Source organism: Perognathus longimembris, chromosome 22, assembly GCF_023159225.1.
Source record: "Perognathus longimembris pacificus isolate PPM17 chromosome 22, ASM2315922v1, whole genome shotgun sequence".
NCBI classification, from domain to species: domain Eukaryota; kingdom Metazoa; phylum Chordata; class Mammalia; order Rodentia; family Heteromyidae; genus Perognathus; species Perognathus longimembris.
The window spans coordinates 12,484,155-12,499,708 of NC_063182.1; the positions used below are offsets into that span (position 1 = coordinate 12,484,155).

The 15,554-nt window shown below is 41.5% G+C and overlaps 1 protein-coding gene across 3 annotated transcripts in view; it reads left to right on the forward strand.

Annotated features, from left to right (window-relative positions):
• Positions 1-13,234, forward strand: part of Rasgrf2 (Ras protein specific guanine nucleotide releasing factor 2) — a 201,947-nt gene extending 188,713 nt beyond the window's left edge. For all 3 annotated transcript variants that reach the window (XM_048331557.1, XM_048331558.1, XM_048331559.1), the window contains 8 exons: positions 1,967-2,027; positions 2,349-2,452; positions 4,537-4,621; positions 5,257-5,454; positions 7,498-7,577; positions 9,135-9,252; positions 10,330-10,398; positions 12,286-13,234. In XM_048331557.1, the coding sequence (XP_048187514.1) occupies positions 1,967-2,027; positions 2,349-2,452; positions 4,537-4,621; positions 5,257-5,454; positions 7,498-7,577; positions 9,135-9,252; positions 10,330-10,398; positions 12,286-12,378 (808 nt within the window). In that variant the 3' untranslated portion in view covers positions 12,379-13,234. The remainder of the gene's footprint in view (positions 1-1,966; positions 2,028-2,348; positions 2,453-4,536; positions 4,622-5,256; positions 5,455-7,497; positions 7,578-9,134; positions 9,253-10,329; positions 10,399-12,285) is intronic.
• Positions 13,235-15,554: the final 2,320 nt, after the last annotated feature.

Here is a 15,554-nt window from a genome sequence, read left to right on the forward strand (position 1 = left end):
ACTTTAGAACACCTCTGCCAGACATTACTAATTAATCCTGAAAGGTTTCCATCTGCTCTAAGAGGTGTGCTCAGAAACCTGTTAAATGGCTTGAGATGTACGTGATCCCAGGCATGTTTACAATGATATGCTAATGTAAATTATGTATTTAAGCAAGTTTGGATGAATCCTAATTATCATTCCAGGTCTTTCTTATTGGCCAGGCTTCAAATGTATCAATTCTCTTTGGCAAGCAGCAGAAAGATAGAAATGTTAGGCAGACAGGCAACAGACATATTAGTAGACATACAATGTGGACATACAACATAGAGCCGAGCCTGATTCAAACTTTTGCAGAATGTCACATAGTTAAACCTTGGATTATCTACTTAGAGCTGTCAAGTTTCTTAACCCATCTGAATCTCAGTTTCCTCACTTATAAGATGAGGCTAGCAACATGTACCTCCTTAGGTTGTTGTGACATCATGATATAATATGATATAAAGAATTTAACACTTGGCTTGAAACACAGGATTCATATTATAGATGTGACATCAAGGTGACATGGCGCTGCTAACAGCTGGCAGGGTCTTCATCTGACTCAGTGCTCCTTAGGCATCATCCCCTTGTTTACAGAAAGAGTTGGGCCACTATCAGAGTTCAGAGTAGAAGCTAGATTATTCTTATTTATATAATTGAAGAAGGAATTTTTCGTTCCTAGAACTTGGATAATCCCAGTGTTTTTCCAGTGTTTTTGGTGTTTCATTTCAAGAGCACAATTATTGAGCTAATTTATACTCTTGACCAATGTGCGAGGAACCCAGGATCCTTCTGTGTTTACCAAAACCCAGAGGCAGTCAATGTATGGAAAGCAAGTCTTTTTTCTATGAATCTACCTTCTGAACCCACTTCTGAATCCACCTCCCAGTAAATTCAGATTATGCCTGAGATCAAAACATGATGGACGCCGGGCGCTGGTGGCTCACACCTGTAATCCTAGCTACTCAGGAGCCTGAGATCCGAGGATCATAGTTCAAAGCCAGCCTGCGCAGGAAAGTCCGCGAGACCTTTATTTCCAATTAATCATGAGAAAACTGGAAGTGGTGCTATGGCTCAAGTGGTAGAGCACTAGCCTTGAGCTGAAGAGCTCAGGGACAGCATCTAGGCCCAGAGTTCAAGCCCCACGATTGACAAAACAAACAAGCAAAAAAAACCCATACTGTACCTAGATGTTAGAGATTTATGTACATTACAGTCATGAACGAGTGAAATTTTAACATAAAAAATATGTTGCATTATTACATTAAAGCAAAAGCTCTCTCTGATGAGCCCTTGTCTCTCAGTCTCTCAAGGGTTAATGACCACACATATTTACTGTATGAAGTTTGTGACCCTGATTGGGAATAAAATCCTCTGATCAAGGCTTTTACATTTCTAAAATACCACTTTCCAAATTTGTCCAACAAGTAGCGTTCAAAATCTATGCAGTGTAGATGATTTTGTAGACATTTAACTTGTCAGACTATGAACAGAAATGATGGTTAACTTCCTGGAAGGTCATCTGTGGTGGGTTCTGGTTGTGGGAAGGCCACCCCCAAACCTCAAGACTTCAAGTGGAATCAACAAGAAGTCAGAAAACATTAAGCTACAATGAGACTGGAGTGCATCTTGGAATATTAGAATTTCTGTTGTGCATAAAATACCCTTCTACTTTTGAAACCAGTATCTTGGATATCAATTAAATTACATATTATTTATACATGTATTCACCATTTATTGAGAAAAAAGATATTAATGTTGCTTTTCTTTCTATTTAGGTGCTCACACTTATCTCTAACCTGCAGCCTGTTGTATCCCCACAGTCTCACCGGCTTAAGCCTTCAAGCTTCCCATCCAACAGAAACTGAACTGCGGGTTGTAGATTTTGTCCAAGCATGTCTGTTTTTTCTTTTCCTCATGGAGGATTTTTTTTTTTAAATTTCTCTAGGGCTCTTTCACAAGATGATCAAGATGACATCCACTTAAAATTAGAGGACATAATTCAAATGGTAAGTTCACCTTCAGTTTTACCTAACACAGTTATCAGCATAATACCTTGCAAAGGTGAGTAGGAAGCGTGGCACTGGTTGACTTTACATCTACCTCTGAAGCTGGGTGAGATGAACTGCAGTTGGCAGAGAGGTCCAGCAATTAGTCAGTGATATTCATGTTGGCTTTGATTTTTTTTTTTTAGCTTTCTGCGTTTTTGTTCATAGCTAGAATCTAGTGACATACTTCATACTTCCACAGATGGCAGCTCCACAGACCTGCAGTAATAGGCAGGTGCCTTGCTCCCAGATGCCTTTTACTTCCTCCCTCATCTCTTGCAGACTGATTGTCCGAAGGCCGAGTGTTTTGAGACTTTATCAGCTATGGAGATGGCTGAGCAGATCACCCTCCTGGACCACATTGTTTTCAGAAGCATTCCCTATGAGTAAGTGCTGCCTGGTATCACCCCACCCCACCCCCAGTCCAGGAGCAGGACTCTGTTACAGTAGCTGCTCTGACTACAAACTGACCATATTACCAGGCTGGAAGTGTGTGTGTGTGTGTGTGTGTGTGTGTGTGTGTGTGCGTGTGTGCTCACTCATGAACAGAAATATGAGTTTAAATCTCAGGATGGTTTGACCCCATTTGAATGTCTTTGGTTCCTGCTTGAGTAGTGAATATCCATTTTGGGACTCTCAATATGGTCAATTTTGTATTTCTGTATAATAGAATTACCATAGAATATACATTTCTATGTTCCTCCCTATCCTTGAGTTATAGAAGTCTTAGTGCACTTATTAACATGGGTCTCATACTTCAGTCTAATGGGAAGAGGAGGGAGAATGATAGAAAGGATGACACTCATCAAGATGCATTGTATACATAAATGGATGTGTTAAATAAAAACTATATGAAGATAATAATAATAAAAAGAAATAAACTCATTGGGTGCTGGTAGCTCACCCCTATAATCGTAGCTACTGCGGAGGCTGAGATCTGAGGATCACAGTACCAAACAAACCCAGGCAGGAAAGTCCATGAGACTCTTATCTCCAATTAGCCACCAGAAATCTAGAAGTAGAGTTGAGGCTGAAGGTGGTAGAGCTCTAGCCTTGAGGGAAAAAAGCTCAGGGACAGTGCGCTGGTCCTGAGTTCAATTCCTGTGATCTACAAAAAATAGAAAGAAAGAAAGAAAAGAAACAAAACCATTTGGAAAACTTGTTAATAGTGCACATTTGAAATTCTGCTGCTAGAAGTTTTGATTGAGGCTTAGGAAATTGTTTTGAATGAAAACTCCAGATAATTTTGAGTGTCTAAAAGATACATTTAGAGAAACAGCAATTTGGGGGGAAATGCTGTAAATTCTACCATATCTTTATTCATGTCCTTAAATCAATAAGTATCATGAAGATTTGTGGCAGTAGACCCATCTCCCAGCCTTTTCTGATCCGTATGTGTAGGAGAGGTTCTCAAAGCCTCCAGATGTCACACTGATAACTCCATAAGCAGATGTTTGTTTGTTTGTTTGTTTGTTTGTTTTTTGGCCAGTCCTGGGCCTTGGACTCAGGGCCTGAGCACTGTCCCTGGCTTCTTCCCGCTCAAGGCTAGCACTCTGCCACTTGAGCCACAGCGCCGCTTCTGGCCGTTTTCTGTATATGTGGTGCTGGGGAATCGAACCTAGGGCCTCGTGTATCCGAGGCAGGCACTCTTGCCACTAGGCTATATCCCCAGCCCCCCATAAGCAGATGTTTGTTACAACAAACGATGACTGATAGTGTTTGTCCCATATGAACTAATAGCCACAGGAGAGTAATGCAAGAGCTAGACAACAAGTGAGAATGTGTTCTGGGCCAGGTTGTAAGTAGAGGACATGGCACTGATAGAGTGTTGGTGAGGCCAGGGTGGATGGGTTAGTGGGTCTGACCAATAGTTGTGTTACTTAGGCACAAAGGGAAAGGGAAGTACGGCCCCACTGATTTTCTTTTTATACCTTTTATCTATTTGCCTTCCGGTCTTGCCATCTTGCTGGTGAGGTGTCCTGACCCGCTCGAGAGCGCAGAGTCACACCAGCTGCCATCTCTCTCCTCTTTGGAACCTGTGTATTCCTGAGAAAGTCAGAACAAAGTACAAGGGACATTTCTGTTCACAACAGTTTTTGGCAACAATGGATTGTTTTTGAACCTTCAGCTAAGGCTTATTATTTCAAAAAGTTAGTCCTGGGCAAATAGCTTTGGTTTCTGAGTTAGTATTTATTTCTCTTAGGTTGGTGTTTTCCGACGTCAGAGAAGCCTTCATAGGGACAAAATTCCAAATATTCATAAGAAAAATATGAAAGCTGATTTTTTTTTGCAATGGATAGTGGAAACTAGAGCAGAGCTAAAATTCCTTTGAGGCAGTCAGTCAAAGGTGTCATGTAATGTTCCAGGGAATGGTAATTTAATGTGTCTAATATTCATGACAACTTTGCAGAATCATAGCCATCGTTTCTTAATGACTTAATTGGCATGGTGTTTTGTTTTGAACTTTCAGAGAATTTCTTGGGCAAGGCTGGATGAAGCTGGATAAAAATGAAAGAACACCTTACATCATGAAAACCAGCCAGCACTTTAATGATGTATGTATCCATGAACGTGTTCTCTCTTCTTCTGCAGCTAAGTGTTTTCTGGTTTAAGAATCGACCCATTCAGAATGTGCTCTGACTTGGTGCAAGCATTTTTCTTCCTCTAAAATAACAGATGCAGCTCTCAATGAGTATTTACCCAGTGTTGGGGTCAAGGAGTATGTATCCTCAAAGACTTACACCCTGATCCCCAAATGTTGCCTTCCTTTCTTGCATTGCTCTATCTCTCACTCCCTTATAACAAAAATCACATTACCTCACAATAAACTGGTTTCAGAGCATATCTGTCTTCACTCTAAAGATGAACAACTGCTCAGAAGTTTGTTATTGTTATTATGGCAGACTTCAGTCTCTTTAGAAAACTAGTATCTAAAGAAACTCTTCATGCTACTTTGAGATTCTGCTTTTCTGATATGTCTGCAGGTAATTCAGATATGTTGCCTAAATACATTGCTCTGGCTCTTCCACCATCTTCCTGGTCTCTTTTCCTTTAATTATACCTCTATTATCTTTAAGTAGTTGTATAAAGGCGTTAACATCCCACAAACCAGTATATAAATACAGTGCATTTTGATCAATGTCTCCTCTTTCATCCTTCTCACCCATTCTTCATCTTTTGGGTTTCTTAGATGAGTAACCTGGTTGCCTCCCAGATAATGAATTATGCTGACGTCAGCTCCCGTGCCAATGCCATTGAGAAGTGGGTGGCGGTAGCAGACATTTGCAGATGCCTGCACAACTACAATGGTGTGCTGGAGATCACCTCGGCCTTAAACAGAAGCGCCATCTACAGGCTGAAGAAAACCTGGGCCAAGGTGTCCAAGCAGGTGAGCGTCAGTGTGTGGCACATTCTGCTGCTGAGAGAAAGAGAGGCTGGGTGAGGAGAACCAAGATAAATATTCTAATTAAGCAATCATTAGCTGAAATGAGCAAAGTAGTTGCCAGAGAAAGGTGCCAACATGGGTAATTGCTGTGCTCTTACCACTTAATTAATTCCACTCATGTGCTTCTCCAAAACACTCATTAAAACATTTGGGGGGACAAGCTAAAGTGATATGGCTGTGGATCAAGAGTTTATTTCCCCGGGCTGGGAACATGGCCTAGTGGCAAGAGCGCTTGCCTCCTACACATGAAGCTCTTGGTTTGATTCCCCAGCACCACATATATGGAAAATGGCCAGAAGGGGCGCTGTGGCTCAGGTGGCAGAGTGCTAGCCTTGAGCAAGAAGAGGCCAGGGACCAGGGACAGTGCTCAGGCCCTGAGTCCAAGGCCCAGGACTGGCCAAAAAAAAAAAAAAAAAAAAAAGAGTTTTTTTCCTCCTGAATTATTTCAGGAGGGCACATTGATTCCAAGTGAATGCAGGAAGACCCACAGACTCCCAAAGCATGATTGCCAGTGCCACAGGACTATAAAGTCCTGAGTTCAGCCTTCCCCTCTTCATTCATGCAGCAGATGTAAAGTTTTGGTATAATAGCTCAGATGTGCAGACATGTAGCTTTTTTCAATTTTCTGTTGTTGGATTCAGCTGACCCCCTGTCATTTTATTCAAATAATTTCAAGAACTGTAGCTTTTATTTGCCAAGTCCAAGCTTTGTTGGTAATAAAAGAACTTATGAGTTCCATTGGGCCAAATGTGAGCTCTCTATGCTCTGCGTTTTCTCTAAGAAATGAGGGGGAGGGGCTGGGAATATGGCCTAGTGGTAAAGTGCTTGCCTAGCATACATGAAGCCCTGGGTTTGATTCCTCAGCACCACATATATAGAAAAAGCCAGAAGTGGCGCTGTGGTTCAAGTGGCAGAGTGCTAGCCTTGAGCAAAAAGAAGCCATGGACAGTGCTCAGGCCCTGAGCTCAAGGCCCAGGACTGGCAAAATTAAAAAGAAAAAGAAAGAAATGAGAGGGAGTGGGCTCTGACTGGACCTATAAATGATAGGTAGGTAGATAGATTGATAGATCAGATATGATATATAACATATACAGTATATGACATATATCATCTTATCCACATACATACATACATACATACATGCATACATGCATGCATACATACCACTTGCTTATGGGCTGGATCCCTAATGGTGGGCACCCTGCAGATAGATGCCCCTTACAGGCTTTGGTGGGCATGCCGGCAGGCAAAGCATAGTAGAGTGTAGAAGGTTGTATTGTGTAGGCCTGATACAGTCAGCATAGAGGGACTTCCCAAGTAGCTAGGATTAGAAGCTGTTACACCCAGGTAACAATGTTATTTCCCAAAAATATCATTTATACTAGTCTATCAAATTGGTGAGGATGCTCACAAAAGAAAGTAGTTAGAGTAGAAGGTATTTCTCAGTCAACAACAAACTGATTGAACATGTGTTTCGATGGTTTACAGATTTGTATTCAGAAAGACTTACTTGGGGGCTTGGGGGGATGGTGGTGTAGTGATTACCTAGCATGGACAAGGTCCTGGGATGCACAAGACTTGAGAGAGAGAGAGAGAGAGAGAGAGAGAGAGAGAGAGAGAGAGAGAGACAAAGAGACAGAAAGACTGAGAGAGAGAGGGGAAGGGAGACCAAGATTCACCTGAAAACTTTAACATAAGACCTTTCCTTAAAGACATATTCAACAGGCACTTCTCAGGATTTTTTTAAACTTTCTTCTAATTTTTTTTCTGTTTTCTCACTCTGTATTTGAATGCACAGGTGTAGGTACTTCCTCTTCTCCACATTCTTTTTTCTAAAATTATTAAATGTGAACATAATGTCCCATGGTGAAGATCATGTCTCACAGTGAACACGTGCTACAGTAGAGATAATGGAGCATCGTTCAGCACTATCCAATCAAATCATGGCAATTTCGTGGCCGACTAAATTTTTGTTTTCTTTTTTAGACCAAAGCACTAATGGACAAACTTCAGAAGACTGTTTCATCTGAAGGAAGATTTAAAAACCTCAGAGAAACCCTGAAAAAGTATGTATACCTTAAGCATTAAATTATTCATAATTCAGGAATATGGATACATAATTTATATAGGATACCAATGTAACTTTCTGCCTTCATTGCTGGGGGAAAAGTAGGGAAAAAAATCCATTTCACTGTTTTTTAATTTTCCCTGTCACTTGGGGTCCTGTGCATGCAGAGTATTCCAAATAAGACGAAACTATCTCCATAATAAGTCAAATCATATTTTAATATAAAAGCCCTTGTGAGCCAATATTCCCTAATTTAAGCAATGATTAACTATTATTTTAATAATTGACAGAGCTTAGCACTGGTTGATTATTAGTATTTGCTTTTAGCTTTTTCATTCCTGTGTGCACTTGACCCACCGCATAGAATATGTTCTCTTACAACTAGCTTGTCTCATGATTTAAGTACTTGTTACTTTGCTCGTCTCTGTGGCAAAATACCTGAAGAAACAGCTTAAAGGGGAAAGGATTTCTTTTGGCTTCCAGTTTCAGTGGGTTTGGGCCAGGCTAGTTGGCTCCATGAAATCAGACAGAAAGAACCTTATGGTGGCGGAAGCATGCAGAAGGGGAGGTTGTTCACCTCATGGTAGAAAGGAAGCAGAGGTGAAGGAGGAGATACTGCAAGGGATAACCTTCAGGTGCTCCATCCTGTGATCTACTTCTCCAGCTAAGCTATACTTCCTGAAGTTTCTAGAACTTCCCAACATAGTGGTATCATCTGGGGTGATCATCTTCAAACCATAGCTCTACACCATGAAATGGTCTTACTCTAGAGAAATATCAGTGTTGTGATGGCATAAATGAAAAATTAACAATAATAATGATCATAGCAGAAATAGCACATAATAATGTATTATTATTATTATGTGTGTCAGGTAATAATAGCATACAACTATTTATTGAAGGCTCCATGGCAGGTGCTTTCTGTGTCTTATTCAAGCCTCACCACAAACTAAAGAGATAAAATTTTCTGTCCATCTTACAAATTGGAACCTGAAGTCCAGATCCTTTGCCTAGTATCAATTTGTCAAGTTGGGATTGAAGCCTATATCCAAGTATACACCTTCCTGCTACTAACAAACCAAAAATATCTCTCCTTTTAGTGTGCGCTTTTGATACTAGTTGAGTCCACACTTCCCCAAACATGTTAGTTCTAACTAAAATAGAAAAGTTCTATTACATGAAAAGCTGCGGTTGCATTGGTTTTTTCTATCTAGATTTTGAAGGTTGAATGTATTTTAGTGAGGGGGAAGCTTCGTCTAAGAAGCATGCTAATCTGTAAGAATTACAAGCAATTCCATGCCAGCAATTCTTTGTATTTGTTTCTCGGACATCCGGTTTTGGAACATGCGATTGCATCAAAACCATAGTGAAGACTGGGCTTTAATTTTGCATTGTATTCCATTGTGAAATATATTTAAAACTCTTATCATGAGCAAGCTCCTGAAGATAAGCTATCTTTGTTCTTCTGGGCTGAAACAGTGCCGTTGCTCAGAATGGGGAGTGAAATAGACCTTTGTGTGAAGGAGTCTAAGAAAAGTACTTCTTGGTCTTGCAGCTGCAACCCTCCAGCTGTTCCTTACCTTGGGATGTACTTGACAGACCTGGCGTTCATTGAAGAAGGAACGCCAAACTTTACTGAAGAAGGCTTAGTCAATTTTTCCAAAATGAGAATGGTGGGTAACAATTTGATAATGTCATAAAATCAGTGACTTTATGGTGTAGAGAAAGAGGCTCAGTAATGAAATCAGTGTTTTCTTCTTAAATTAGAGGTGAGAGGAGGGAAAAACGACAATGACTGGGTCTAATTCCTGCTGTTGGTTGAATGAAGGGATTTTTGATTGTGTCATTTCCCCTTGCAGTCTGGATCAAGGGGGTAGAGATTAAAATTCCAAAGATGTCTTTCTAAGACTGACCCATTGGAGACAGATGCCAAAGATAATGCCTCCTCCTCCTCCTCCTCCTCCTCCTCCTCCTCCTCCTCCTCCTCCTCCTCCTCCTCCTCCTCCTCCTCCTCCTCCTTTTTGGTGCCTGTTTGGGGGCTTAAACTCCAAACCTGGGCACTATTCCTGAGCTTCTTTTTCTCAAGACTAGTGTTCTACCCCCTTAGTGACAGCTCCACTTCTTTGGAAGTTTATTGGAGATAAGTCTCACAGACGTTCCTGCCCAAGCTGGCTTCAAAGGTTGTTAATGGATACCCAGGTTCTGAGCACCAATGTAGAAGCAAGGAGACAATGAACAATAGCCAACATTGCCTCTCCCAAACATGGGGTATCATTTACTCCCCTGATTAGCAATTTAGCATCTTCTTGTTGGGGGGGGGTGGTCATGGGGCTTGAACTTGGGGCCTGAGCACCATCCCTGAACTCTTTTTGCTCAAGGCTAGCACTCTACCACTTTGAGCCATAGTATCACTTCTGGGTTTTGAGTGGTTTATTGGAGATTAGAATCTCATGGACTTTCCTGCCTGGACTGGCTTTGAACCCCAGTCCTCATACTTCAGCCTCATGAGTAACTAGCATTATAGGTGTGAGCCACCAGCACTTGGCTAGAATCTTCTTACTATCAACACATAACCTGGCCTTTTGAAAGTTATAAAAGCACCAGGTGTAGACAGTGAACTGTCAGGGTCACGGAGGAAGTGACCTCTCGTGCTTTCATGAGGAAAAGACTCTGAAAATTACCCCAGAAGAATGTGCTGTGGTTTGGAAAAATACCTTTCTTGGCTTTGTTGCTGTTTTTCTCACCATTAGATATCACACATTATCCGGGAGATACGCCAGTTCCAGCAGACTTCCTACCGCATAACCCATCAGCCAAAGGTAACACTGTGATAGTATGTGGAAATTAGTTTAAAAATGAAATTAATGAATTACAAAGTAAAAATGGACCTGGCTAATAATACCAAAAATGGACTCGGGGTAAAGAAAACTTTTAGCAGGTCTGCTCAAGAAAAAAGCAGGAAGACATAAGGAATACCAATTCACCATCAAGTTCTGTGGATTTTGCATCCTGTATTTCTTGTGAATCTGCCTCACTTCCTTGGGCCCCACCACTGCCGGCCTGAGTCAGGCACCAGAAGGCAAAACCCATTCTACAAGTCACATCTGGATAGCATTCTCTGATATATGCAGTATATTATGTCCCCAGTCTTTGTATACAAGTTTTCTGCTGCTCTTAGGAGAAAGAAAGAAAAATAGATAGATAGATAGATAGATAGATAGATAGATAGATAGATAGATAGATAGAAACGAAAGAAAAGGAAAGAAGAAAGGAAGGGAGGGAGAGAGGAGGGAGGGAGGGAGGAAGGAAGGAAGGAAGGAAGGGAGGGAGGGAGGGAGGGAGAGAGGGAGGGAGGGAGGGAGGGAGGGAGGGAGGGAGGGAGAAAGAAACATTTGACACGACAAAGAAGAATACAGTACATGGTTGCTATTTATGCTTTAAAATTCCCTTACATCATATAGCCTCTTACTCCTGCTGTGCCAACCACAACTGGTCTTTTATTTATTTATTCACTCATATTACTGCTCTCACATTTTGACACTCTACCATTTGAACTGTGCCCCCAGCCCTTTCTTTTCTTGCTTTAGCTACATTTCTGGTAGGATATTGATTTTTCTTTTAAATCTCTTGCCCAGATCGGCCTACACTGTAATTCTTCTACTTGTGCCCCCCATTTAGCTGGATGAGCCACCATACCCAGCTTTTGTTTTTGAGATGGAAGTGTGCTAACTCTTGCCCAGGGTTGGCCTCCAGTTGGAATCCTTCCAGTCTCTGCTTTTTGGTTGTAGCTGGGGTTATAGGTATGAGCCACTATACCTGGCTTGTCTTTATCCCGTGGAGCCACAGCTCCACTTCTGGCTTGTTGCTGGTTGATTGGAGATAAGAGTTTCACAGACCTGCATGCCCAGGCTGAGTTTGAATCATGATCCTCAGTCTCAGCCTCCTATGTAGCTAGGATTACAAGCAGGAGCAACTAGTGCTTGACTAAAGTACTACTTTTAAAGAATATTTTCACAATCTTGAAACATAAAGATTAGAGGCCAGAGATTCTCATTTCCCAGCTAAGTACAATGGTATTTACTCAATTTTGATGAATCAATACACAACTATATACATTTGTTAAAACTAACTATTCTCTTATATAAGTTGTAGCCCAATCAAAATAAGGAAATATCTTCATGGAAATACTCCGTGCTTGAACATGCTCATTTCTGGTATTAATGCATTTCCTTTATGGAACAATGTGTATGTGTAAGTGGCAGGAAGTGTGCGAAGGATTTCACTATGCCAGTGGTTCACCACTTGTCAGTGTGAGATCATTAAAGAAACCCTGATATATTGCACTAATAATAATGGCACCTCAGTTAGAGCTCTTTAGAGCACTGTGGACTGACACAGAAGCTTCCTTCAACATGCTGTTAAGAAAGGAAAGAATACAAGGGACAGTCTCACCCCAGGTGGCTCTACAGAAAATAAAAAGCAAGCACAGGCAATGTCCCTAAAGGCACCTCAGGGGAACAGCCACTGAATGGTAAGGGCTACCTGGGACTGGAGGTTGAGTGAGAACTAGAGATCTTTAATTTTTTTGAACAATGAGAATATATTCATGTTTCTTAGTTTTTATGTCACATCCATTATGACCAGTCCATACGGATGTTTCTCAAAGAAGTACAAGCAGGGATTTCTCTGTCTTTTTTTTTCTTTAGGTCACACAGTATTTGCTGGACAAAGCGCTCATCATAGACGAAGATACACTCTATGAACTGTCTCTAAAAATTGAACCTCGACTCCCAGCTTGAAGATCGGGCTTTGCCCCCGAGATCACAGCATTTCCTTGGGAAGCAGGACAGACAGAACCAGGTGTGCCCTGTCTAGCATGGAGGACTGGGGGAGATGAAGCCCGTCTTCTTTCTACATCACAGATGAAACTGGACTTCAATTCTGTCTTCAGCCAGAGTGAAGCCCAGCTGTGTGGGCCAAAGGCAGATGTTTCAAGCTTGGGTGGGAAGGTGCAGAGACCAATGCTTAGTACATTGTTCCTAAGGGAAGGTAAGATAGGAGATGCTAGTAGCCATTTCAATGAAGCAGGTGCAAAGGTAAATCTCCTTCTGTCCCTCGTTCTCTTAGAACTCAGGGACAAGAGCCCACAAATGGATTCGTGATGTTTCTCTGGTGTGGCCACACCAGCCCCATCTTCTGGATGAAGCTGTTTCCTTTACTCTTACTTTCATCACACGCTTCACAAAAGCAGGAGCTTCCTGTAGAAGGCCAACACATAAGCAATTTCAATCTGCGGCATGTGCATGGTTCCCAGTGCATCATAACTATTCATATTTGGGGAATGGTATGTTCTGAAACTGCCTTTTCAGACTTTAGGCCAACAGGACAGGAAAGAAATGACAGAAGGTGGATGGATTTGTTGGTAACATTTCCTTAATTAAGAACAATAAGCTGTATCCCAGAGGCCATCTCAGTGGTGGAGGCTTCTTCCTGAGGCTTGTGGTCTCCTGGGGAGCCCCTGGCAGAGGCAGCTGCAGAGTTTTCAGAAGGGTGCCTGCCACCTCACCGACGAAACTGTGCAATGAGATAGCGGGCCAGAGGCACCGTGGGGAATGACGGATGTCCTTGCCAAGTAAACATATACACCTGAAATCATCTTTGCGCTTCGTTTTCTTTTCTCTTGTAGGAATCTCTTGTGGTTTATACACACCACTTTTTTAGGCTCACTTCTGAACATGGATTGTATTTTTTTTTTCAAAACTGTTTTGTGGCATTTTCCTTTGAAAAGCCACACTTCCTTGTGCTGTGGGTAGACAGTCTACCCCAGTCATCTTCTTTAAGAATGATTGGAGTGGGGACAATGGAAGTATGTGGGAAATGGGACCAACCACCCACTCGTTCTTGTAGCAGACAACCAAATGCAGGAGTTTGTCCTGCTTCCCAAGGTTGAGGAAATGATCTCATTTTCTCCAAGACTGTCAGGCATAGAAGAAATAGGGCTCTCTTGTTGTTTACCTCCCTCCTCTCTTCTCAGGGAGACTGCTGCTTTAAAGGAAGGAAGAGATGACAATCTGGAGTCATTATTACCTGAGCCTGTTGCACCTGACATTTTCTCTTATAGGCATGAAGCTTGCTGTTGATGACAATGAAAAATTGACCTGTCTGGCTGTTTTCCCTCCTTCTTTGCACTGTAATTTTGTGGTAGCGCTCTCAGCTGATTAACAAATTTAACTTGCTTGCTCTTCAGATCCAGCTGGAGAGCTAGCACTGGTAATGTACCATAGTACTAGAGAGGACACACTTTTGTGCACGGTGAGGTCCATCTCTGTATATAACTACATAGTGAAATATTAACTAAGTGAAAGAAAATATAATATATAAAGACCAGTTCCCAAATATTTTCAATAGCTCATATTAGCCAACAGTGTAGCACTAAGCCCAAGGAAGGGATGTTACTTATGGATGCTTTATTTCTTTTACTTTTTATTAAAAAGTTGCTTGTTTGTCTTTCTTAGTTTCAAATAAGAGGTTGATGCATCTTGATGCATGATGAGAAGCATTGGGCTGTTGGAGCCTAACAATGTCTGCTTTGTGATATATATTATTTTTCAGTGTTCAGAAACTGAGGGTTTGACATAATGTGTCTCCATTGCACAGAAAACTTCGAGACCTTGCAGAAGACATGTAAAATAAAGGTTAGCTTTTTGGGCTCACAACTGCAGCCCAGGAAGGTGAGCTAAAACCACAACAAATTCATTACAGGACTACACACATACTAGTTCCAGCAAAACCAGTGTATACTTTGTTTTGGAGTCCCACTGTCCTCCAAAAGGGAAGGGATGACTCTGTATGCCCTTTGTCTCTGAAGAATGCACTCTTATTTCTCTGACCCAAATGTTCCCCAAGCACTGCGGAAACTAAGAAACAGGAATTCCAAATATTTCTCCCCCTTGAGAATGTAGTTTTTCTTCATCTAGTCTGAACCTATTTCCCTACAGAATGTTGGAAGCGCCACCCTGTGGTAGGCTATGAGCACTGCAAGTTGCTATCCTGATTTTAATATTTTATTGTCTCTCCAACTTCCTAGAGTTGAAGACAAAGGACTTCACCTCTAGAGTCACTCTCTGATTACTATACCATTTGTGGGATAGCTGAGATAGGAATGCACATCTGAAAAGGAGGAGGAAAGGAAGGAAGGAGGGAGGGAGGGAGGGAGGGAGGGAGGGAGGGAGGGAGGGAAGGAGGGAGGGAGGGAGGGAAGAAGGAAGGAAGGAAGGAAGGAAGGAAGGAAGGAAGGAAGGAAGGAAGGAAGGAAGGAAGGAAGGAAGGAAGGAAGGAAGGGTTATACTACCTGGTCACATTAAAACCCCCCAGAGGAATTTTTGTGATATATCTTATGGTTTATAAATTCCTATCCTCTTCTCCTCTCAAACTTTGTGTGAATTTTGGCACACCATGTGTGCTCTACCAGCTATGTCTGCTTCCATTCTATTATACAAGACCCATTTCTAAGTAGACAGGAGGTCACCTTCAAACATCCAAGTAGTGAATATATATACTTTAAAATCAACCCTGAAAAATCGGAAGTAAAACCCAATTTCATGCTTTCAAATGAATACTCACATTTGGACTTTCACTGGAATTGAAGCTTTTAGGGTATGCCAATGGTTATTAACTAAGACATCCAGTTTTGCTACAGGGACAAATCTCTTACCTAAGCCAACCTATTATTTAACAGATTCAGGCAAGCAGTGAAATGTTGTCATTCTTCTTTAATGTTTCTCTGAAGGAATTTAAACAGGGAATTTTAAGCTGCTGTTGCACTATTTTGAAGTTCTGACACAACACCCCCATGGATATCTGTTAAACTTCAATGTACCCTAAAGTAATATAAACAAATAAAATTCATGAATACTGGACAACTTGAAAGAGAAAAACCCACAGTTTTCCCATTTGGAATGTGTGAGGATGGGCC